Consider the following 26,098-nt stretch of genomic DNA (forward strand, 5'->3'; position numbering starts at 1 on the left):
TATATATCAGTTCTATTATGCCAACAGAAATGGATACATCTCATTTAGGCTTTTTATGATTAAAAAAGACAGTCTGTTGGCTTATCTTTGGCATTCCTAATTAGTAGTAAACATTAGTTCTCTGGAGGATGAGAATGATGCTTATAACCATGACAATGAGAGCAGCTTAGGTTAACTGAGCACTTACTCTCTACCAGAACTGTGCTAAGTGTTTCCCACCGATTACTTCATTTAATCCTCACAAAATGCTTAAAATAAAGTAGGTATTACTTAACTCTATTTTTACGGAAGGAAGTAAGGTGACTTAAAGGTTATGATTGATACAATACTACACAGTTAGCAGATTGTAGAGCCAGGAGTTGCCTCTGGACAAGCAGCCTGTGCTTGCAAAACAAACCAAACCCTTGCAATGTGCCAGGTATTACGGTAAACGCTGAAACATGGATCATCTAAAGTAATTCGTACAGCCAACACACAACATCATATCAGCATCTATACTACACACATGAAAAAACAGACTTACCAAGGTTATTTAACTGGCCCAAGGCCATAAAATTATTAAAAATTTTTTCACACACTTTACTAGTCTGCCTCTAACCATAATAAAACTACCTTAATGAAATTAACTTGGTATGGTATTATCTGAAATATAAAAAACTTACTCATATTTTTCTAATCAATATCTGAAGTTTTCTATAAAGGCCCAGATAGTCAATATTTTCAGCTTTGCAAGCCATGTGGTATCTCTTGCAACTAATCAACTCTGCCTCTGCAGCATGAAAGCAGTCACAGACAACAGGTAAAGAAATGGGATTGGCTGCGTCCTAATAAAACTTCTTGATTACAAAACAGGTGACAGGCCATATTTGGTCCATGGTCACAGTTTGCCAATCCTTGATCATTATTTTATTTAAATAAGAACCCTAAAATTTAGGAAATGCTCAGTGTGAAATAATAATAAGATGAATATATGCCTATAGCAAAGTAATACACATTTACAAGGGAGCACAGTTAAATGGAAACAGCGTGTATTTAGAAATAAAAGGAAAAGGAAAATTTGACATTAGTGTCATAGAAATACCCTGGCCCATCTGGGTCCAAATCCTCACCTCTTACCAGCTTTGTGAGGGTGGGCAAGTTTTAAAAAATTTCTCTAATCTTAGTTGGCTTGGCTTTAAATGGGGAAGTAAAATTTCCACCACATAGCATAGTTACAAGGATTAAAAGATAATGGGGCCGGCCCGGTGGCGTAGTGGTTAAGTTCATGCACTCTGCTTCGGGAGCCCAGGGTTCGCCGGTCTGGATCCTGGGCACAGACCTAAGCACCACTCATCAAGTGATGCTGAGGTGGTGAGTTGCTTATAAAGCAACTATAAGGACGTACAACTATGACATACAACTATCTCCTGGGGCTTTGGGGAGAAAAAAACAAAAGGAAAAAAGGAGGAAGATTGGCAACAGATGTTAGCTCAGGGCGAATCTTCCTCAAAAAAAAAAAAAAAAGATAAAACCATTGCCCTAAAGAGCAAGGGGAGTGCTGATCTAGAAAACACAAGAATTCTAGCCCAACACAGGAATGGCCAGGTCCCCATTACACCTTCCATAGTAGCAGCACACCTCGCCATCAGCAGGGGCACAATGAATATTTGCTCAATAAATGAGCAAAGCAAAAAAAACACAATTCTCTGGACGGACCAAAGAGGCTAGATTAAATCAAAGATTATGTCATTCATTGCAATACCCATGTTAAATCAGAGTTTAGAATTCACGGTTGAGTCAGAAATTACTCTGACATCTGGGGTTTATGAAGTGTAATCCCTTTTCAAATTACAGAAAATTAGGAGCAAGTGTCTAAAATACTATTGTTTTACTCAAATTGGTATTGGCTTATTCCACTAGATCAATATCTAAATTTTTTGTAATTACCCAAAACAATAAATCCTAAAGCCAAATGGATGTTGCAGTGTGCTCACAAATATGTTTCTCCTCTGGAACCTGTAACACAGAACTGACATCTTCCATTTCAGTTGATTGTTGATTCTATCCATATCATTCTATCCATTATCTATCCATTCTACCATATCATTGATTCTAATACAAAATGGCTGAAAATTTTATGACCATGCTGAAATGTACTATATTTTTCTTCCCTCTGCCTATTTTTTTTCAAATTTTAATGAGTTACAAAAGTATTGAGTTTTTTTATGAAGTACATTAAGGATTTGCATTAGTCACAATATGCTGGTAATGAAGAAACAATTTTCTTATTAAGTATGGTTGTAAATTACATTTTCTCTCAGGCATTGAAACATTAACATCGAAAACTAGATTATAAGTCTCTTTTCAATATCTCTTCTTTGCGAGTCTCTTCTGATTTTCATTTTCAGCCCGGGAGCCGGCTACTTGGAATGAGAGCTTTACAAAGTTAGCAATCACCTCTGGCACTGCTGTTGCTCTCCATCAGGGAAGAACCATAACTCATCTTCTACAACCAAAGACGTGGAGGGACAGGGTTCCATGCAGCTGGCTCTTTTAAGGTTACCATCTAAAACTTCTCCTTCTTTATTGGAATTAGCTGGGAATACAGAAAACTCTCTGACATGGACACAATATATCAGGTTTCCTCTCTTGGGCCTCTTTTTCCAGAAAGATTTGCCTCAATTATAGCTTTTGTCCATTTCAAGAGTCTAATATAGGATGGATGGGTTCCCATTAAAGGTTCTTCTATTTCTGGCATTTTCAGTACCTCTAAATGACCAGGTATTTGCTTTTAGAAGGTCATTTTTATTGCTCTTCTTACCATCATTATTAACTTATCTTTTAAGGCGAGATTCTTTTTCTTATCTCTAGCCTAGATTTTTTTAAAATTCTCTTTTAACTGCCTTTGTCTTTCTATAGAAAATACTATAACATATGTGTTCCTCTATGTTCATGCTACATTTAGAGAAAAACTAAAGCAAAAAGAAGTGGACTTGTTCAGAACATAACAAGACAATATTATCTCACGAGAATTCTGTCTTGGTCTGGAATATGGGCATGAGTTTATGTGGCATTCTCTCATTGTACTGCCTAAGTTATGTCACTCCGTTTCCTCAACATCCAAACAAAATCTCTTCATTGTTTCTACCAGAAAAATCCTCAGCACATAGTAGCTCCTGAATTGATGAGTCTCAGCTACGCCCCTACTTGCCAGCCTGGCCTTGAAGGTCTCCACATTTTAGTACCAACCGAATTTCCTGTAACTCTCTTACGTAAGACATTTGCTCTAGTTTAAATCGGACTGATTCTGTCTCTGAAACATGACATGTACCTTCCCATGGCACCAAATTTGTTTTGCTCTCCCCACTGACACTGAAGTACACTATACCAGAATCCACTGGTAGCCCCACCACCAGCCCTTCCACTTCTAGTTAAATGCCATCTCCTCCAGACCCTTCTCTGATCAATCTCTTACTCTTTGAAGGAGGCTCTGAGCTTGTAGTTTTTACAGCACAGATGACTTTGTACGTCTTTGACTTCCTACTAGATTTTAACATCCATGAGGGTCAGCTATCCTGTGTGTTCTCATCATATGATCCACTGAGCCTAGCAAAATGGCTTGAACCAAACAGATGGTCCAAAAACTCATGTTGAATAAGCGGACAGTAATTATTATGTAAACAGCTATCTTGACAAGAGATCACAAGAGCTTCAGTCCCCCCGCAGAATACTAGCTGCTGTCATTTGTAGTCACGCATCTTTTAGGTTTCAAGAGAAGCCCTGAAAAATCTGTCTTTCCTGCTAGGAACATGGAAGCTAACAGTTCACTTAGCCAGGTCTGCCAGAGACGGTCCTAAGAGGCACAGGAAGAACACCCTAGGAAAGCATGCCTTGGATATTTGAAAAACAGTGGCTCAAACAAAATGTGCATTTACTTAAATGTGTATCTACTTACATAAGGACTAATGCGCTAAACTGGATAAGAAGTTGTCATTAAGTAGGGAATGATGAAGTTAATCCATCTTGTACTACATATTCTTTTTAAAAAGAATAAATGATGCCTTCAATGGATTTTAAGCTAACTCGGAGTGTTCAATTCAGAATAATGTCAGTATTAAAAGCTTCAAGTTAAAGAAACATTATGTTAAGTGAAAAAAGCTCGATACAAAAGACCAGTCGTCCCACTTATATTAAATGTCCAGAAAAGGCAAATCTGTAGCGACACAAAGTAGATTAGTTGTTGCTTGGGGCTGCCGGTGAGAACAGGGATTAACTGTGAATGGGTGTGAGGGGATCTTACTAGGATGATGAAAATGCTCTTAGATTGGATTATGGTGGTGGTTGCACAATTTGGTATATTTATTAAAGCCACTGAATTACATACTTATTCACTTAAAATGAGTGAATTTTATACGTAAATTATACTGCAATAAAGTTATAAAAAAATGCAATGAAGGGAATAAGATACTACAGTGATCATTAGGAATCTACTTGAGGCAGAAAAAGTAAACCCACTTCCAGCTCCAATTTAACAATAACCTGATATCATTTTACCTTAATAAAAAGTGAGAAGACGACTTACAATGTTGTAACATTTGTGGATAGGCTTTAAAAGTATTTGCAATACATTAAAACTCAATAATTCCATCCATATTCATTCAATCTAATTCTAGGACTATCTTTTACTATTTGCAGAACAAATGCATACCCTTTAAGAAAGGCAACCCAACAATTCACTTGCTGTAATAACATTTGGTTGTGTAATGTCAACTGAATGCTTGCGTCTATCTCATGGAGACAAAAAGAAAGTCTTTTAGTTCACAACATTCTCAACAGGAGCATTAATTAAACAGAAAAAGAAAGTCTTAAGATGTCAACCCTACGTCTACCTCTCAAAGAAGGCACTGTCACTTCCCCCAATAAAATAATGTAAAGACAATACAAATCATCCAAGGTAAATTTCACTCAAAAAATAACATGATAACTCACCAAATATCCTTCTTCTTCTTTAATAAAATCTAATTGCAACTACTCATTCAACTAAGATTTATTGAAGACTTTCTATAAGCCAGGCACTCTGAATGACATTAAGTAAAATCCTGTCCTTGCCTCAAGGAAGTCATAGTCGAGGTGGTGAAAGAGACAACAGACAATGCAGTGTAATAAACACCCACGGCCGGGGGGTCGGATACCAAAGAGGTCACCTAACTTGGCCGTTGTCCAACGACATGGCATCTGGTTAGGTGGAGTTTTACAGAACAAGTTGGGATTTGCCAGAAGCATACAGAACATAGAGAACAGACTGTATAATCAGGATTTCACACGATTTGAAATGAATTGCTGGACAGTTTGTTAAACCAAAGAGTTGAACAAGCAGGAGAAGACTTATTATTTTGAATTTTTACTTTTGGTTAGGGAAGGCAGTGCTGGTAGGCTGGACAGAAATTTCAAACTCTGGTAAGATGTTTTCCTTTTCCCTGAGAAAGAAAATCCAAGGAAACAGTGGGTTACCTCGGACCACCTCTTCCACAGACTCTGTGGTGGTGGTTGTGGTCGTGGCAATGCTGGTGGTTCTCTCTGTGGCCTCTTCATAGGGTTCCTCTGCCTCGTCACCATCCTCATCGTCCTCGTCATCCTCAGTTTCTTCTTCCTCAACATCTGCCACTTCCTCTTCCTCTGTTACTTCCACTACTTTGTCTTCGCTGGAGCAGGAAACAGAAATAACAGTAATGGTCATTTAAACAAATTTCAGGAAAGGAAAAAAAAAAAAAATCAACGGCAAGGAATTTTTGAAATTTGAGAGAGAACGTGGCCTTGAATTAAAAACACACAGAAGGCTTGAAGCCAGCAGATCAAAGTATGAATCTCAGCTCAGTAGGGCTGCAACTTTTTACCCTTGGGCACAACTCTTCTTAGTTTAAGCAGTTGCAAAAAGAGGATACCGTGATTCTTACTACACGACATCCCGGAAAAGGCAAAATTATGGAGACCACGAAAAGATCAGTGGTTGGTAGGGGTTCAGGGTGAGGAAGGAAGGGATGAACAGGCAGAGCACAGGGGATTTTTAAGGCAGTGAAATTACTCTAAGACACTGTAACAGTGGATACACAATACCATGCATTTGTCACAAGCAATAGAACTATAAAACACAAAAAGTGAACTCTAATGTAAACTATGAACTTTAGTTAAAAATAATATATCAATACTGGATCAAATGTACCACACTAATGCAAAATGTTAACAATAGAGGAAACAGGGAGGGGGTGGGCAGAGAGGGGGTAGGGGGAGCTCTCTGTATGTCTCGCTCAAATTTTTTGTAAAGCTAAAACTACTCTAAAACATAAAATCTATTAAACAGGTGGGGAGGGGAGGATACCAAAATGGAGTTTATTGTATTATAGGGATGACTTCTCATAACATATATGAAAATACCACACAGTATCTGCATAGTACATATTCAATAAGAATAAGTGGAAATTGGTTCAAATATTGCTATTGAAAGTTTAAACTGGAAACGGGGGAGAAGAAATTGGCTTAAATAAATCTATAATATCCAATGGCCACAGATGCCTATGAAACTATACAGTTGAGCTCCCTACTCTTGCTAACTGTGTGAGCTTTGTAGAATATCAGGTATTTCAGTGGTTCTCAAATTTCAGCGAGTATCAGAATCACCTGGAAGGCTTATTAAAACACAGATCACCAGCACCACCCCCAGAGTTTATGAATCAGTGCGTCTGGGATGGGGCCTGAGAATGTGTATTTCTAACAAGTTCCCAGATAATGCCAATGCTGATGGTCAGGGGACAATATGCTGAGAACCACTGCAATATGCAATACTGAGAATAACGGTAACAGATAGCCAGTGGGTCACAGTATAATTGGGAAGGGGATCAGAAATAATATTTATGACATTAAATATGTATATACTGATGCACATTTTATTACTCAATAAATCAGCAAATCTGGATGGCAAAAGAAGGGCATGTCTGGAACAAAATTAGAAAGTCCTAGTAAGACATCCTTGTGGAAATCATGTACCTGCCAGTGCAGACATGGTCGAGAGCATTTGAAAGATGATAAATGAAGATAGGAATGTCAGTGTTAAGTAGTGAAAGTGTATCACGTGCCATCTGGCCCAAGAGGAGAAATAGATGTTTCGTCCTTGATCAGGTCACAGAACCAATGCAGAAAAAAGATCCAGATGTGGTGGAGGATTTCAATTCACCAGAGCACCTGCCACAGGTCTTACAGGACAAGACGGACCACAGGAATAGGATTGAGGCCTACCATGCTGACATTTAAATATCCTCAGAAAAAAGAGACAGCAGAGGGGAATTGTTACCCCGGGGCTAATTCTTGCCTATAAGGAGAAGAGTATTGTTGGGAGAAGGAAGGGGAACCTGGAGAGTCTGTGTCAGAGTCGACCTGAAGCCTGGAATGCTAGTGTGAGTTCAGCATTGTATAGGAGATCAGATTTCAAACACATTAGGAAAAGAAAACAGGTTTCCATGGTCTAGCAAGACAGAAAGGAAGATGATGAGAGGATTTCAAAAACTGAAAGTCTGACAGGACAGCCACAAGGGATTTTGCTGAGGGTGAAAAAAAGGAAAAGATATGTAAAGACATGAATAAAGCACAAGATGGAATTCTCTCATTAACTCAGAACTTAAAGGACTCTTCTGTACAAAGTGTCTATAAAAATATGTAAAACTCCCAGTGGAATGACTTTCTAATTCTGATTAAATATGATACAAGGGATAACAAATGAACACATTTAAAGAAGTTGAAGAATGTGGCCAAAGAAAAGAATAAAGGGAAACTTACTAAGCAGAATAACATTAATAATAACTTATTAGTGTGTTATTAAAACAGAGAACACCCTAACCAGTTATTTTAACATTTCCACAAGACCATGAATAGGTAAGAAGAGGAAGAGAAAACACTGATGTTGAAAATCAGATGATATAAGCCTTCATCTGTTTAGAGATAAATGGGGCGCAATCACTGATTTCTTGATTGCCTGAATTCCTGCACAAAAGTCTACTACTTGAGGCAATATTTCAAAAGAATCCTAAACTTAATAGTGGCTCAGATGGCCCCAATTTTACCCAGTAGACTTCCTCCTCATTTTTTTTACAGAATCTCAGGGTTGCACTACTAGAGAGGAGAGTAATGATGATCCGATGCATGTCATCAGCCAACGTACTGTGTTTGAGCTCTCTTCTGTATTCAATCAAATCATAGGCACCAATACTATTTAATTCTCCAAATTAAGTGGAAAATCCAGGTAAAACCAGGAAGAAAAATCAAATCAAACCAGTATTCTCCTTAAACCATGAAGTATGCTTGCTGTCTTGAAGCATGAATGGGTCCAAATATGTGATCCAGGGTTAAGAAGCACTGTGCTTCACAGTGAAAACACAACCCTGGGTACCTGCAGGAACCTCCCTCAACCTTCTCTGTTATGACTTGAATGTCATACTTAAAGCTGCAAACAGAAAACATGCTTATGAAAACAGCTGTGTTTAAAGCGATTTGCATCCTGGTATGTGTCTAGAGTGAAACGTAGGCCCATCATCCACCACCGCATCTGCCTGAGCAATTTACTGGCATAATAACAAGGAACAGAGAGACATAATACTTCAGCTGGCAGACGAATTAAATTACCAGGCCTCAGAGAACTCAGGTCCAGTTCTGATTACCATGGCTTTGATTTCTGGAATTAAATTTAGATGTCCGTGCATCTAATTATCTATTTGAACACTATTAAAACAGCAGCACACAGTTATGTTTTAACGATGTTGTGTCTTCCCAAAGAATGCCAAACATACCAACTTCCAATCGCAATTTTCATAAATAGCAAGAAACACAGAAAAGGGGAAAAAATTACCGTCCATCTTCTCTTCAATTGCTGGACACTTGTTCCGTGATGTGACTAAGGCGAGCTGATTTTGGAAAGCTGATCACAGTGCAAGAAAATGCAAAGAGGGGCCAGTGTATGGAAATGTAAGGCTGAGTATCATAAAGCAGTTTCCTTATAAATAATCACACAACCCACAGCAAAATAATCCCTTGGTAACACAGTGGAATATTCATATCGCATTCACACATTTTGGCGCCTGTCAATTTATAATAGACGGCTTTTACAGCTTTTAAATTCCAACAATGAGAAACACTTCTAAAGAATGAAAGAACTGTCTGAAAATGCTGATCATCTCAAGAGTATCTGAATTTAATAAGAAGGTTAAAGGGTCAAAGGGACATTACTGTGAGGAAATAAATCACTGATGATAAAATTTTATGTGTCACCGTGCAAGACTTTAGTTTGGTGAAGGACATACTACATCACAAAGGTGACTCTTCTTGTATTTCTAAACAGAGGCTGACCTTGATAAAATTCCACCTGCCTTCCTGATAGTCCCTTTAGAAAGTGTAAAATTTTGATTCACATACCAGTTTTAATTCCTTTTTGTTTAAGTCACGCAAAATAATTCACCATCTGCATGCTTAAAAAAGCTATAGTTATTCTTTCATAGCCTCCATTAAGATTGATTTTTGTCTTTTTCTTTGTAGGACAAAGGAGAGGAAATGGCAGAGAGAAAGTTCTCATTCCCATGGTTTATGGGAACTGGACAATCAAGAGACTTGAGCTACTGCAGTGATGAGGAGACTGAACACAGAACAGCTGTCACTTCCCAAAACGTAACGACCAACCAGGGGCCAGAGGGGCAAGTCTCAACAGGAAGACGCTCACACACGTATGTGTTTATTGATCTAGAAAGGGGAAGAAAGAGTCTCCCACGGTCAGGAATAGACAGAGAAAATAAAGCACAGTTTAAAAAAGTTAGACAGTTCTTTCCCTCTCTGCCCCAGTTCTTAGAGTTAACCTAGAGGGTACAATGGCTGGCTAAGAGGAAAGCAATATCTGAAATTATTGCTTTTAAATTAGGAAAATTAGAAGATTTTTGCCAGAAAATGTGAGAAAATATAAACGAAAGGAAGCTTATTCTTTGTGGTTCCAAGTAAATGGTTTAAGAGGGGGAAAGCTAAGTAAGGAAAAGCCGATCTCTTTCCCACTTAGAAGCCAAACACACAAGAGGAGACACCATCCAATTTCACTGATATCGACTATGAAAACAGGCATCCCCCACGCTGACAGAACCCAACAGAGTTGTTACAGGTTGGCGAGGGGAGGGTTAGTGACTGGGAAGGAACAGGAGAGAGGCTTCTGGGGGGCTAGCAAGGCTGTGTTTTGATCTGAGTGTCGGCTATCTGGTTGTGTTGTTTTGAAAATTCATTGAGCTATACACCTGTGTTATGTGCACTTCTCTTTATAAACATTACAGGTCAGTAAAAAGAATTAAAAGGGAGAGAAGACTGCTACTGTCATGTCTCTTCTTAAATACTCTCACAACTGGTCTAGAAGAAGAGCTCTTTGATAAAATATATATTTGCACGGCTTCCAAATCTGAAAAAATATACCTCCATTCCAAACCCCCAACCCCACAAGGGCACAAATTATGAGGGACTGAGGCAAAAAGAAAGAAAGAAAGAAAAAGAAAAAAAAATTATGGTGTACATATATATATATATAACATATAAATAGGGCTGGCCCCGTGGCTTAGCAGTTAAGTGTGCGCGCTCCGCTGCTGGCGGCCCGGGTTCAGATCCTGGGTGCGCACCGACGCACCGCTTGTCCGGCCATGCTGAGGCCGCGTCCCACATACAGCAACTAGAAGGATGTGCAGCTATGACATACAACTATCTACTGGGGCTTTGGGGGAAAAAATAATAATAATAAAAATATATATATAAAACATATAAATAAATAAATCTATGACACCTTCAGTCAGGGCTTCACTAACCAGGCTGAATTAGTTAAGTAACTAATTCTCCAAATTCATTCATTCATTAATTCAGATATTTTGTAAATGAATTTGACACTCAGAGGATTCAATCTATCATATGCTGATGATTACTTACAAAAAAAGTGTTACCTACAGGTAATATCATCTAAAAACTGATCCCCACAGATTTTCTCTTCGAGTCCACTGAGTTTCAGTACAGCTGTTCTGATGACATTCCTTAGGTAGAGGGTATTACTAATTTGTCTTTTTCTTTAAATTTTATTTATTTACTTTTTCCCCCAAAGCCCCAGTAGACAGTTGTATGTCATAGCCGCACATCCTTCTAGGTGCTGTATGTGGGACGCGGCCTCAGCATGGCCGGACAAGCGGTGCGTCTGCGCGCCTGGGATCCGAACCGGGCCGCCAGTAGCGAAGTGCGTGCACTTAACCGCTAAGCCATGGGGCCGGCCCACTAATTTTTCAATTAAAGGATCTCTGAGAATTTGAATAACCTTCGCTCCTAAAAAATGCCCTGCAGCAGAAATTGTTGGTAAGCGACCCCAAAGCCTTTCCTGGTTCCTCGCTCCCACCCCTCCTTCGACCAGAGAAAGTAAGAAACCTTAGAGGTAGGGAAGGCCATGTGACTGACACATTCCTGGATAATCAAATGCCAGAGGACACCTGCTTGGACTTCTAGGCGGGGCTTCCAGGAAGGTTTTTACTTTCCAGATGAGAAGGCTCATCCCGAGCGGTCAGAGTGTTTTCATTCCTTTACCCATCCGCCCTTCTACTTTCTCCCCACCTGGAAGGGTAACAGCCACCTGCCAAACGTTAGGTGATAAACATTAGGATGCAGATAGGAAGCTGATAAGGATGGTGGGGTGGAAAGATACAGAGAGGTGGCATCTCAGCGTCACTGCACCAGCCCAGGGCTCCCTACCGCCAATGACTGGGTCTTCTGCTATTCACAGCTAAAGGCGTTCCCTGCGGCCGGTTCACAAGCTTCCCGGGGCCCAGGTTACAGACTCCTGCTTAGGAGGATGAGGACAAAACTGAGACACCAAAAATTCACGACTCAGGCATTAAGGGTGAGCTATTGGTCACAATCTTAATCTGAAATTAGGATGTATCATCATTCTTACACATCTAATTAATGAATTTATGCCTACTCTGGGTGAGAGAATCTATCCTAATGACTGTATGAGTAACAGATGTACTGCCTACTAAATGCTTGAGAAATTCAAAGGGGAAAATGATTCTTGTGAGCTAGAGGTGTGTGACCTGGCAGGATGTGAAAAGTGGGTGTGAGAATGAGGCAGGAATATCCATAGAACACACACTCAGGAATAACATTAGTACATAAGCTTAATTACAACAGAATTTCACACGGGTACTGGTTTTTTTTTTTTTTTTTTTTTATTCCCCCCTCCCCCACAAAGCCCCAGTAGATAGTTGTGTGTCATAGTTGCACATCCTTCTAGTTGCTGTACGTGGGACTCGGCCTCAGCATGGCCGGAGAAGCGGTGCGTTGGTGCGCGCCCGGGATCCAAACCCGGGCCGCCAGCAGCGGTGCGTGTGCACTTAACCACTAAGCCACGGGGCCAGCCCTGGTACTGGGTTTTAACAGTGAGGTATGCTGAACTGCAAAGACCAACTGTTCAGATGTTTTTTCTTTAGTCAATGGAGAGTTAAGTATTTGAGTTGACAGGGATATGTACCGATTGATAATGAGCCCAACAATGGTAATGCACTAATTCACCCACCCATCGAACCATTCTATCAGGTGCCTCTCTATGCCACACACTAGTCATTCAATCAACAACATTCATTGAGCTTTTACTCAGTGCCAGGCGCTATTCCAGGCGCTGAGGGTAGATGAGAGAACATGACAAAGCCTCTGCTTTCTTGGAACATATATTTTAGTAGGGGAGGCACAATATAAGCAAATAAATAAGGGGAAAAAACTGCTCAAAAGTACTGCAGAGAAAGAAAATGGGGCTAATGTTTTAACCAGTGACTACAAAAGATGTGTGTGGAGGTAGCATTTCAAATAGGGTGGTTGGGGAAGGCCACCGAGAAGGGTCATGGGAACCGAGACACGGAGCATTGAAAGCATCAGGGTGGGTGGATGGTTAGGGCAGGAGTAAGAGCGAGTGCAAAGGCCCTGGTATGAGGGCAAGCTTAGCATGGTCAGGAGAAAACCACCAAGAGCCAGTGAGCTGAGCAGGGAGTGAAGTGGGGGGAAGGGCAAGTTCAGGTGGTGGAGACAGGCAGGCAGGGCGTGACCCAGTGAGGCCACATTGGTTATGGTAAGAAATAGCGTTTTTATTTATGTGCAACAGGAATGACTCAATCAGACTTAAGCTGTAGCGATGCTCTGGTTGCTGAGTGGAGAGTGGACTCTTGGGAGACAAGAGTGGCAGCTGGGAGTCTGGTTAGAGACACTGTGCCAAGAGCTAGAGAGACACTGGGGAGCAAGGATAGCTCACGGGGCTAAGAGCCAAAAGGACAAACAAAGACATCATCATCACATAAATGTGAAATTACTACTGAGATAATTGTGAATGGCTAAGTGATCCAAAAGAATGAGATCTGATCAGATCTGGGGTGTACATTGAGGCATCCATGAGGAACGGGTGACTGAAATGTGACCTAAAGAAGGTCCAAAGTTAATGAAGTCTGGGGGCTAAAGACAGCTCTGCACCAGGCAGAGCAGGTACAGCATGTGCAAAGGCCCTGCGGTAGGAGGGAGGAAAATCTGAGAGTCCAAAACAGAATCTGCTGACACGAACATAAAGAGTGCTCAAAGAGCAAATGAACAATGGCATGGGGAGGGGGGCACACTATAGCTCACGACTGGTTCTTACACATCCTGTGAGCTAAGGGTTGTTTTTACATTTTTAAAAGATTGTAAAAAGCAAAAAATAAAAGAAAATGTAACAGAGATGGTATGTGGCCTGCAGAGCCTAACACGTTTATTATTTGGCCCTTTACATAAAGTTTGCTATGTGGGGTGGGTATGGGAAGAGCATCAGACTTTGCTTTGTCCTGATTTGAAACAAAAGAGATACAAGGAAACAAAGCTCAAAAAATACGTGTTTTTGGTATAAACCAAAAGCCCAGGTAGAACATTTGAAAAACAATTTCTCTTTTCTCCACTATCTCAGTACACACTCATAGCAAGAATAATATTCCAGCAATAGAGACAAACAATATAAATAATGCCCGAAGACATGAGACAGATCAAAGGAGGGGGCAGTTTATAGGGAAACCGGCCGAGCTTCTTCACCATGTTGGTGTCATGATATAAAAAGGGATGTTCCGAAGCCTAAGAGTTAAGGATGTAAGATGCTGGGCCTGGCACTGGATAGAATCTGGTGTAGAAAGGCTGTGAAGGCCATTTCTGGAACTCAGGGAAAATCTGACTATTGGTATCTGATGATATTTAAAAATTATGGTTAATTTCGTGGGTGAGGTGGTGTCATTTGGGCTCTGTAGAAAAATGTACTTAGATTTTTGACAGGGCTGGCCCAGTGGCTTAGCGGTTAAGTGCGCGCGCTCCGCTGCTGGCGGCCCGGGTTCGGATCCCAGGCGCGCACCGACACACTCCTTCTCCGGCCATGCTGAGGCCGCGTCCCACATACAGCAACTAGAAGAATGTGCAACTATGACATACAACTATCTACTGGGGCTTTGGGGGGAAAATAAATAAATAAAATCTTTAAAAAAAATAAAATAAAAGATTTTTGACATACAGACTGAAATATTTGGTACACTTGCTGTCTGAACTATACTTTAAATCATAAAAAGTATGAAAGTTGAAAAGGGGAAAATGATATTCTGGCAAGATTTAAGAAATATTAAGTTTGGAATATAATTATAGTAAAAAGTTAAATTGCTGTTTTAAAGACTATCTTGGAGGCAAGAAAAGTCATATATAATCAAAAGCAGATTCTTTTCCTGACAGCTTTATGAACCAACTAGGATCAAAGAGAAGCACCTAAGGCCATAAAAGTTTCAGAGTCATTTTAAAATCTTGATATGCGAAACAAAATCTTGGTTAATCGGATGCCATGCCAGAAAACTCTGATGAGTCAATTTCTCATATCCAAAGATTTGGCGGCTGCTAAGTACAGGTGATCTGTGTAAATCTGGGGTGGACAGTTGGAAACATAGATGTTTAGCCATTTAACAGATATTTAAGTGTGCGCTAGGCTCCGGGGTCCATTCCAGACAATGAAGCTACCACAGGGAAATGAAACCAAGAAAATTTTCTGCCCTGTTGGCATTTCTATTCTATTGGCAGGAAGGGGAAGAAATGTAAGAAACCAAAACAAAAAGATGTTATGCTAGCACATTACAAGTGATGACAGCTACAGAGAACAGGAGAACGGGAGAGCCGGGTAAGATATGCTGGAGTGGGCATCTGGGGGACCGTTACAATTTTCAAAGAGAGGAGTTAGACAATATACCCTGAAAGGTGTCATTTCAGCAAAAACTGTGTGTCTAACACCCTTTTCCACTACGTCTCTACACATGGGGACTCCTATAAAGCTATGGATGGTCTGTGTACAAAACGGCTCCCAAGCCCTCTAGAAAAGTCACAAAGAAGACACCAGCCTATCCTTTCTTGTGGGGACAGCTTGTGAAGGACCTTTTCCTTAGAAGGAAGGGCAGCTGCCTGCTTCTGTGGGCTTCCCTCATCTCTCTTGTGGAAAAACAAGTGGTTCTACTTGGGAAGCAACACCAGCACCAAACCCTGCTCCTTATTCTAGCATAACGCAGAAACTGCAGCAAGACCGTGTCTGCCCCAGGTTCTCAGGTGCGGCCCCACTCCCAGGAGAAACAGATACATCTGGACACATCTGCACCCATCCTCAGGTGGCACCAAGTGCTATTTATCCCCAAGGGGAAACAAGCCACAAGGCTGAGGCAGCAGAGCTTATAACCCACGGCCTCCCTTGCCCCTGTGTTCTCAGGGCTTGAAATCAGTATTTTCAACCCTACGGTAAAGGTGAACACAAAAGGTAAAGACAAACGTAGCCTGCTACAACTATGAAAGTCCTGGATTAGCCAGAATATTTAGGAAAAGCACGTTCTGGAGAAGTAAAACTTTTGGTTCATTTTCCATCATTGAGCCAACTCTTTTCCTCTTCCAACAAGCCTACTTCCTTGCCTTGCTAAGCGTACGTTTTGAAAGTTTCTGTAGTTGATATCTGAGAAATTTGTGAAGTCAAAATATCAAATACTGACACTCCTTGCACAATGCAACAAATGTTGAAGGTAGAGGGCAAGGAAATGAATGTGGAAGTGCATTACTTTTTAAGTTAAATTGCTGATAACAGCTGTTTTTGTGAATTCTTTTCCCATTCTCCAGGAAAAATTATACTGCGATACTCCAGTTAATTGAATGTTCAAGTTCTCTGGGTCCTAACGAGGGGGTACGGTGTGGTAATTAAAGCAACATTTTTGGAAGCCACCTACCAGCTCTGGTGTGACTGTGTGCAACTGACGTACTCTGCTGTGACTTAGTTTCTTCATCTTTTTTTTTTTTTTTGCTGAGGAAGACTGGCCCTGGGCTAACATCCGTGCCCATCTTCCTCCACTTTATATGGGACACCACCACAGCATGGCTTGCCAAGCAGTGCATCGGTGCGCGCCCGGGATCTGAACCACTGAACCCCGGGCTGCCACAGTGGAGCGCACACACTTAACCTCTTGTGCCACCAGGCCAGCCCCAGTTTCTTCATCTTTAAAATGGGATGATAACATTTCCCACCTCAGAAGATGCTGTGAGCAGTTAATGTATGTTAAGCACTTAGAAAAGCACATGGTAAGGCTAAATATTGTACCTATTTGCTGTTATTAGACTATGGCTTAAATTTACATATGACATATGGTTTTATACTTTTAACGTTGTTAGGTTTTGAAAATGGTATAAAAAATGTATCATTGTTTTTCATATACAGTGTTTTCCTTGGGGTTAATTATTTCAGAAAAAAATCTATGAAGACCTATTCTTTATTAGGTACTATGCCTGGTTAAGTCCCAATTGCTGACCACAGGCTCAGAGTCCTGCAGAGAAGGACGCGTAAAGAAGCATAAAACAGTGTTGTAAGAGACGTGCACATTAACTGTAATGGATTAAAAATAGAAAGTCTGTTCAGAGGGCCTGGGAAGGACGGGTTGAGGAGGTAACAGGTGAACTGGGAACTGACGAATGAATAGACAACCACAGAGAAGATGATGGCACAGGGGCACTGCAGACAGGGCAAAGCACCTGTCAATACATGAAGTGTCTACAAGACACTCAGTATTCTGGAAGACAGGCTTGGGCACCGGGAAGCAAGCAGAATACAGGTTCCAGATATATTATGAAGGACCTTGTCTGAAAGGCTAAGGAGTTTGTCTTTATTCTACTAGTGAGTCAGGGCCTAGAAGAAAAGCTTTAAGCAGAAGGGTTTTAAGATTCGTTGTATTTCAACAAGCATGAGCTGGCAGAAATATGAAGGACAGACAGGTGGGCAAGTGATGGGTGGGAGGGGAGAAGGCTCTGGAGAAGCCTGGCCAAGAAGCACGAGGGAAGTGAGAGCTTTGAGAAAATAACATGACACAACCGGTGACTGTCTGGATGAAGAGGGTTAGTGAGAGGATGAAGCTGTTGCTTCGAGATGGAGAGACTGGGTAGAGAACGGTTATCAGTGGTAACAGAGGATGGGGCAGGAAGAATGGATGAGGAGGAACAGAATGGGTTAGCTTAATGGGTTCAGCTTTGACCATGATGGACATCAGATGCTGTCACACATTGTTGTAGAGGCCTCCAGCAGACAGCAGGAAAAGAAAGACTAGAAATTTGGGCCACGAATACACAGATCTAGCAGGTACTATTTTTCTGTTTCCATTAAGTAAACAGCGCTGCACATTTTTGTTGTTGTTTTTTAAAACTGAAGAACTACCATTCCTGAAAGACCACAGGTAACAGGCCAGACGGCCACTCACTTTCTGCACCGCTAATATGTCTTGTTACGATACCATATGCACCTAGAAACAGAATCTAGCTTTCTGAAGTCTCATTATGCTGTCCCTCCATCCTTCTCCTCTTTCTCCACAATTCAAGACTGCTTCCCAACTCAGAGACCTATATGAAAAACATCCTGAGAAGGTATTTTCTAGTATCAATTAAAGAGCCTAATCAGACACATTCTACTATGTTAAAACAATAGTGTAAGAAAAGTCATTCATTCAACAAATGTTAGTGGATATATATGTACCAGATATTCTGCTAGATCTGAGGCTCTAATCAAAGGGAAAAGGATAAAGTCCCTGCTCTCAGGGAGCTTACATTCTATTCGAGGAGAGAAAGATGATAAATAAAATATAGTCATGCATCGCTTAACAACAGGCATACATTCTCAGAAATGCATCATTAGGCAATTTCGTCGTCGTTCGAACATCATAGAGTGTTACTTACACAAATCTAGACGGTATAGCCTATGGCACACCTAGACCATATGGTACTATCTAATGGGACCACCGTTGTAGAAGCAGTCCATCGTTGACTGGCAGTGCATGACTATACTAAAAGGTATAATTAGTATCAGGAGGAAATAAATAGGCCGCTATGATTGAGAATATTGGGAGGACGATGTTTTGAAAAGAATGATCAGGGAATTCATCCTGAGAAGAAGACAGCAAAACTGAGGGTGAAGATGAAAAGAAACCCACCAGATCCTGGGGAAAACCGTTACAGAGAGTGAGATTCATCAGTCTTGGGGTGGGGAAAGTGTGCTGCGTTAAGCTGTGTCATACGGAGTCAGCAGCGGGAAGAGAGGGGCACTGGGTGACTTTGGAGAGGTAGAGAGGGGCTGGGCCAAATATGTTCATACCTGGAAACAATGTAGACCACAGCCTGACACAAAGTACCTGTTCAATAACTGTTACCCCTTAACATCATCCTCAGCATCCCATCAAAAGGCTTCATTGTATTTTCTCTGTGTATCTGGTTTTGTTAAGTGTACTGGAAAGCCACTAACACATCTTAATCTTTGGAGTTCATTGATCAGCTTTACATATACATACCCTCCACATCCTGGCTGCCGTACAGAACTTGGCTCAAGGTGAGTGTGTGGGAAAGAATGGATGTATAGGGGAGAGATAATGGGAACAGAAATTAGCAGGATACTGCAATAACTCCAATGAGAAATAACGGTAGTTTGGACTAGGATTGTGCAGGAAAAGAAGGAGAGAAGTGCATGAATCCAGAACTGTCAGGATTTGTGGAAGAGACTACAGAAGTGCCAGGTTCTTGGCTCTAAGTCCCAGGAGAGGGTGTGGGGCCATTACTGAGGTAGAACAGCTTTGAGAAAACCAAGGTGGGTGTGGGGAGTGGGAATTAAGAACTCTCTTTTGGACATGTTAGGGTTCGAATGTCTATATAATATCCAAGTAGAGTCTGGGCTGGAGAAATTAAAAATCGTGGCCTACTGGATTGACAACTGTACTTAAAGTCAAGGACAGATTACAGCAACCAGGGAGCACAGGGTCAGGAAGGGAAATACTATAAGATTCCAACAGAGAGAACCAGAGTCAGAAATTTAATAAACAATATTTAAAAAACAAAACAAAGCAACAACAACAAAAAAAGTGATGGCAGGACAGCTGAAAACAAAAGAACAAAAAATCTCCAAAGCCTTTTGCAAAGAAAGACCGGCTGGAAATGACAATGACATACAAGTTACATAAGAAAAAGGGCTTCTGAGAAATAGCAAAGATAATCGGTTCTAAGGGCTTATTAACCTTAAGCCCTTAAGGTGCTTTACATCAAAATTGCTATCCTATGAATATTTACATTCCCCAGCCCGGCCATCTGGGACTGCTTGTACTGGGACTGCTTGTACTGGGACCTTGATTAGGTAGATAAAGAGGTTATGAGGAAAAGTACTACCTTATGTGTCAACTAATACCAACAAAAGCATGTTTAGTGCTATTTAGGAGTCATGGCCAAAGATCACAGACGTTCTAAATATAGTATTTGAGACAGAGAGGGGACAGAGTCAACTTATCAAGGTGCATGATGGGAAAGAATATTCCCAAATGGAAGGAAGTTAGAAAGCATTATCTTGTTATGAACGGTCTATACCTAGGTGTTGCTAAGCGGTTTCAGCACCAACAGTGACTTGTATATAAGGCTGGACTCTAAGAGGCTGAGGTACACAGAGATGCTATCAGCATCCTGTTCCTCTGTGATTGGTTCTACCATCATTAAATTACTTTAAATGCAACGTGGCTATCCTGTGACTACCTTGTAAACATTTTCATAAACCCAAAGTGCTTCATTACCACTTCCACATGCGTATGACTCCTTGGCTCCAATTTTCCAATAAAAGTAACTATAAAATTGTCCCCAGAACCACTTGAGGCTAACCGACAACACTCAAAGGATGTACAAACACATAAAGGGAAACAAATGAACAGCATGTTCCAGGAGGTAAAAGATTACAACTTTGATCTATCTTCTCCTACTTAAAGTTTAAGATACCATAATTCTTCTATAACTGTTTCTGAAATATAATTTAAATATAAAATTGAAGGTCTTCGAATATATAGAAGTTGAAAGTAGAATGATTTTACTGCTATTTGAATACCTATAGAATTTCTATTTAAAATGTCCAAAAGAGCCCAAATCAATTCCACATTAATTTTTACAGCCATTCTCCAATCCTAAGAAATCTTATTTTCTAATACTTTTGCTTCCCTAAAATAAAAAGGACTCCTACACATTTAAATTCATAAAAAAAGAATATCATTAGTTGTTGACTACCAAAATCTATTTTAATAATGTTCTTAACCTCATCTAGGACAGAAAGTGCTTAAGAAGTCATTATCTGTTACTATTGATTACAATAATTACAAGGCCCACAATACTTTTTAAAGACCTAATTAAAAAGGAACATGTTATAATAGCCATGATTATCGAACCAGAGGTGGGAGATTAGTCATTATGCCCTAAGGAGAGTTTTTCTGTTTGACAGTGTGAGATAATGGTGGTAAGTGGACAGACTAAGAAAACATCAGTCCCACGCTGGCCTGCCCTCGCTTACAGTTCCAGTCTCTGCATTATAAACAAGTCCACTGTACATTTCAGTTCAACCAGCTTCCATAGTTATTATTTAACTCAGTTCTGAAAGCAAGTACTATGATACATGTTATTGCAATTTTTCCCATGTTAGATGTAAAGACACAGGCTCAAGAAAATTTTATTAGGTTCAAAGCACATTTTAAACCTTTGGAGCCATTTTTGAAGCAAAGATCATCTTATTTACTAACATGTCTTTTTCTTTCCCAAACTACTTGAATGTATCTATTACACTGGATTTCTGTTTCCAAACAATGCCTTTTTACCCAGATTAGCGCTTCCATCATTAAATGACCATAAATGCAATACTGCCCTTTCCTTCACAACGATAATCTCTTTTACAGTTTGGTAGCGAACATGTGTTAATATTTTTAGTACCCAACAGCATCAATCTCATTACTACTGGTATTGGAGCAGGTGACATAAGGGAACTAGCAAATATCTACTGCATACTTCAAAAGTACAGGAATAGCTCTTCATTTCGGACTGGCCATACATTGCTAAAAAGAAAATTTTGGAAGACCAAATTCAACTACCAGTAAACAATGGCTACAAGGAGATACTTAAAATACTAGCAAATCATTTATATAGTTTGAATTACTATTGCTCTCAATAAAACGGTGCTCTCCTATCAATATATTTTTAAGTAACTTCCAATTCCATACTATCCTTTTGAATATCCTTGGGCAAATCTTTTTCAGAATTACACAGGATACTTTACTAAAACAATTTAGTCAATACACAAGCATTTATAGCCTATTATGTGCTCAATATTCAGTTCTCTTTATAACTATTTGTACAGCACAACGTGTTTGATGGAAAACAGAACGTAAATTACAACAATGAAGATCCATCCATTGTATCTTCCAAGACAGCATAACCAGATGGTCTGTGTGGTCTTCACTTATTTTTTACCTTGACAAATCCATAGAGAATAATAAAACGCAGAGCTGAAGGAACCACTATGGTTACGATTATTTAAACAAAAACATTCATAATTCACACTTTCAGCTACCTTCAAAAAAGTATATGGTGATGCTATTAAATAGTATGATATTGCTTTATGTATACAACTAAGAAATCAGAGAAAGAGATCAGGAAAGATAAAATTTTACATGTATAATGTTTTCATTTCCTACAATAATCTTATTGACTAAAGATAACCAAAACATCGGGTGCAAGTAAAATCATACCCACTTAAATATGATCAATGATAAAGTTTTAAAAAAAGAAAAGAATACGCCTTTACATGATATGCCGGGAGGAGGGAGGCACTGGGGAATAGGAGGGAGCTTAAGTCAATAATGCCATCAACACCAATGGTATGTTTAATGTGCTCATATTGCTTTGCTTAATTACAAATAAATTATTTGCATAAATAAGTACATAATATAAAACAAATATACATACACAAAAATAATACAAATGTTGGAAAAAATACTACTAATAACTTGAACACTTTCCAAAATAATTAGTTTGTACTATATTTATTTGGTTGTAATAAACTATTTCTTTAAAAATACTGCACATTCTAGAGTTTTAACTAATTAAGATTGTTCTGCTAATGTCTCACTCCATATCGGAAATTTGCTACAGGTTAAGTGACAAAACAACTTCATTCTCAGATAAGTTAGCCTATTTTTGAAGGATGGAAAGAATACTAAAGTACAGAAAACCAGTCAGGACCATTTCGAAACAAATGAAGCATTATAGATCTCGAATATGGGAAATATATAAAATTCAGCTAAGTGCAATAATTCCGCCACCTATAACTTCACATGAAGATACTGAAAATGTTACTTTTTAAATACGGAGGGTGGAAACAGAAGCTGAAGTTAGCTCCTACTTAGGAAAGATTTTGTTTACTCTCTATCTCTAATCATAGGAAACAGTTTTGAGTATTTGTAAATTATTTTCTATATGATTGACTTCATTCCAAACACACACATGCTTATTAAAATTTTGCAGAGTTCTTTGTGGTTACGTTGTTGGTGCTAGTTTAGACTGAGACGGGGGACATCATGTACTACAGTCGACTTCCTATTTTAGGGCTCCTGGAAGCCAACTTCTATATAACTAACTTCCAAATAAAGTTCCAGCATGCAGTTTACTGTTACTGAGGATTTGATAAGCCACGTGGCTCAGGTAAAGGAAGCCTCTTTGGGCATAATATGCTGATATGTAGATGTCGAGGACAAAGGAAAAAACAAAAAAATAAATACACAATTTTAAGGGCCACCTTTACATGGAGCAACGGTGAATCTCATCTGAACTAGGGGTTTTACAATGAAGATAACAATATCCAGATGTTAGTTTCAACGAGAAATTAGTGTTTGGGGAGAAACCAGTTGGCCAGAAACCAGCTAGAATCATAAGGATCTGTATTTTCTTCCTCTTTTCCTTCTATTTTGTAATCTGGGAAATTTGGACAGTTTAATTAAAAGACACTGGGGAATAAAGAGAGACCTTCCATGCCCCAATGGTGTAAAATTCTCAGCACTGAATAATCCAACCCTCCAAACAGCTCTTACAAATGACTCATTCCCCAGTACTTCTCATTCAGTCATACCCCGTTACTGGGGCAGCCTCTGCCATGAGGTCCCTAGCAAGCAGGGTGATCACTGCCAGATGTAGCTCAGATGGCAGCAACCCAAGCCTGCACTTCAAAGCCATCTCCACTTGCAGCCATCACCTGCTTGGAAACCAAAACAAACCCCACTGGTTTGGCCGCACATCTGTAATCTGGCTAAGGCCATTAAACCATTTTGTTTGTCTTCTTGACATACATGCAGTCCAAGCTTATTAAATACAGAAATTCAGCATTTTTCATAAGACCTCAGAGCTGGCAGCCAGTTCCCTCAAGAGAAAATGCAAGCTTCTTCCGCTACTCTCCTAGTCATCATTTTCAAATTAGTTCCCTTATTTCAGTACAAGACTCAGTGATATAGTTACTGCCTCAAATGGTGCTGGAGGCTGCCAACCCAGCACTGCGACAGTTCCTTCTCAAAGCTCTAAGCTGTTTCATCAAATCCCTTCTTACTTGACTCATCCACTGGCAAAGATTTAAGGCTGTAATTTATCATTTGTGTGATTTATTCTGTGACTCTCTAAAGTTATTTCCCCCTTGAGCATTTAATACCACTTTCTTAAAATGCAAGGCAGAAAAGCAGCTGAAAAATCATATATTCAAAGAATTTTAACTCCAGGGATCCAAATAAGATATAAAGTGAAATAAAGCCTCTCTCTCTCTCATAACCAATTTTAAAGACAGAGAACAGTCCTGACCCACTAGTAGACATATTACATCACAACAGCCTGAGATCAGGTATGGCTATGAGTGTTTAGCTATATCTGCATTCCGGCCTAACTGGAAGACAACCTGTGCATAACTTACTACATGATTCAATGACAACTTTTTACAAATGACAAATAATGTATTCGTGACATGCACCCTCCATACTACCATCTGGTGATTATTTTCTAAGAAAAGTTCTTGGGGGCACACAGACAGTAGTTAAATTGGCTTTCAACCATATCTATCACTGTGCTACCCATAAATTGGGCCTAAATGAGACCTTTTTATGCTGAATGCAATAATGATCATGATCAAGATTTCATCCCTTATGCTCAACACCAGCAAGTGTGGTGTTGCTCGTTTCTGGGAAATGATTGGAAATGGGCTGCACCCAGTGTTATTAGTACCCTCCATGTTTCTGGAAGAGGTAATGTCTAAGTACTTAGAAGGTTTGATAAATGGATTTAAAGTATCTCATAATCGTCCTTATATGTAGAGTACCAAAAATGCTCCCAACAGTTTTGGCTACGTCAACATATTTATTGTGCCACAAGTTCTTATAGGAAAGGCAGATCAAGACATCGTGAAACCACATTCCTGTCACTTATACTAGAACTTCAACAACAGCTACAAATGAAGCCATGAACACAACTGTCTTCAAATCAGAGTAAGCTCACCATTGTTGTTTTATATTTTAGCATGTTATCTTCGGTTGGGGTTACTGGATTATCATTTTCCCTCCATAAATAGTTAGTTTTTACATGATGGGCTCACAAGCTGTATTATTAGCTCCATCTCTATCTAATTTGTTTCGAATAACGACCAACTCACCTGAAAACAACAATGACAACATTAAAACGGCCTAGCTATTGATCAACGGGACATGTGATTTTTATGTATATTTCTCTATGTTCATTAACAATCCCATTCTCTACCAAAAAGACATACCTGTAGAACTTTTTGCACAGAAATATAAATAAGATGCCTTTCTTTCCTTTTTAAGAGAATTAGATTGAATAGACTTCTACTAACAAAGAAGTAAGGTCTATAAATCCTCTGTCTCTCCATTAATCCCAGCTCCTCACACCCAAACAAATAAATAAAAGGAAAGAACTTTAAGAGAAACAGATGGCTTGCTTTATGAATTCCAGGTCAAAACGATGTTTTTCAAGTGAAATACATTAGCCCCCTGCAGTTTCTGGCCTTTTCTAGGCATGTGTCACAACATACATTTTTTTTTTTTTAATATTTCTCATCTGTATTAAACTAACCTAAAGCTTTAGACTCCACTCCCCCCTCCCCACACCCCTCCCACGTGAAGTCTCATAACTCTGGCAGATCAAACAATAGGGAATCACCATACATTATACTACAAGCAAAACTCAAGCATTTGAACTTCCCTCACATATAACATATGAATCATACAATCCAAGTTATTTATTGGTCTGAAACTTTTTATGATCAAAGGCGAACAAATTAACCATTTTTAAAGTCATGATTTATATGTGCTCTTCAGGTGGAATGGAAGAAATGTAACTGAATGAGAAAAGTAAAGATTATTAATTACATTTCACTAATGAAGAATTAATGGAATCAGAATTCGCAGAGGAGTTCTGCTAAATTTTACATTTGAAATACCTATCACATTTGCTTGGCACAGAAAAAAAACTTAAAACTTTAAGAACAGAGGGGCCGGCCCGGTGGCACAAGCAGTTAAGTGCGTGCGCTCCACTGTGGCGGCCCGGGGTTCGCAGGCTCGGATCCTGGGCGGGCACCGACGCACTGCTTGTCAAGCCATGCTGTGGCGGCGTCCCATATAAAGTGGAGGAAGATGGGCAC

General features: G+C 39.7%; 1 protein-coding gene across 3 annotated transcripts in view; it reads right to left on the reverse strand.

The window, feature by feature from the left end:
* The window catches only part of APP (amyloid beta precursor protein), a 258,874-nt gene that overhangs the window by 112,224 nt on the left and 120,552 nt on the right, over positions 1 to 26,098 (reverse strand). For all 3 annotated transcript variants that reach the window (XM_058522959.1, XM_058522957.1, XM_058522958.1), the window contains exon 6: positions 5,491 to 5,681. In XM_058522959.1, the coding sequence (XP_058378942.1) occupies positions 5,491 to 5,681 (191 nt within the window). The remainder of the gene's footprint in view (positions 1 to 5,490; positions 5,682 to 26,098) is intronic.

This window comes from Diceros bicornis, chromosome 27 (genome assembly GCF_020826845.1).
Source record: "Diceros bicornis minor isolate mBicDic1 chromosome 27, mDicBic1.mat.cur, whole genome shotgun sequence".
In the NCBI taxonomy this organism is placed as follows: Eukaryota; Metazoa; Chordata; class Mammalia; order Perissodactyla; family Rhinocerotidae; genus Diceros; species Diceros bicornis.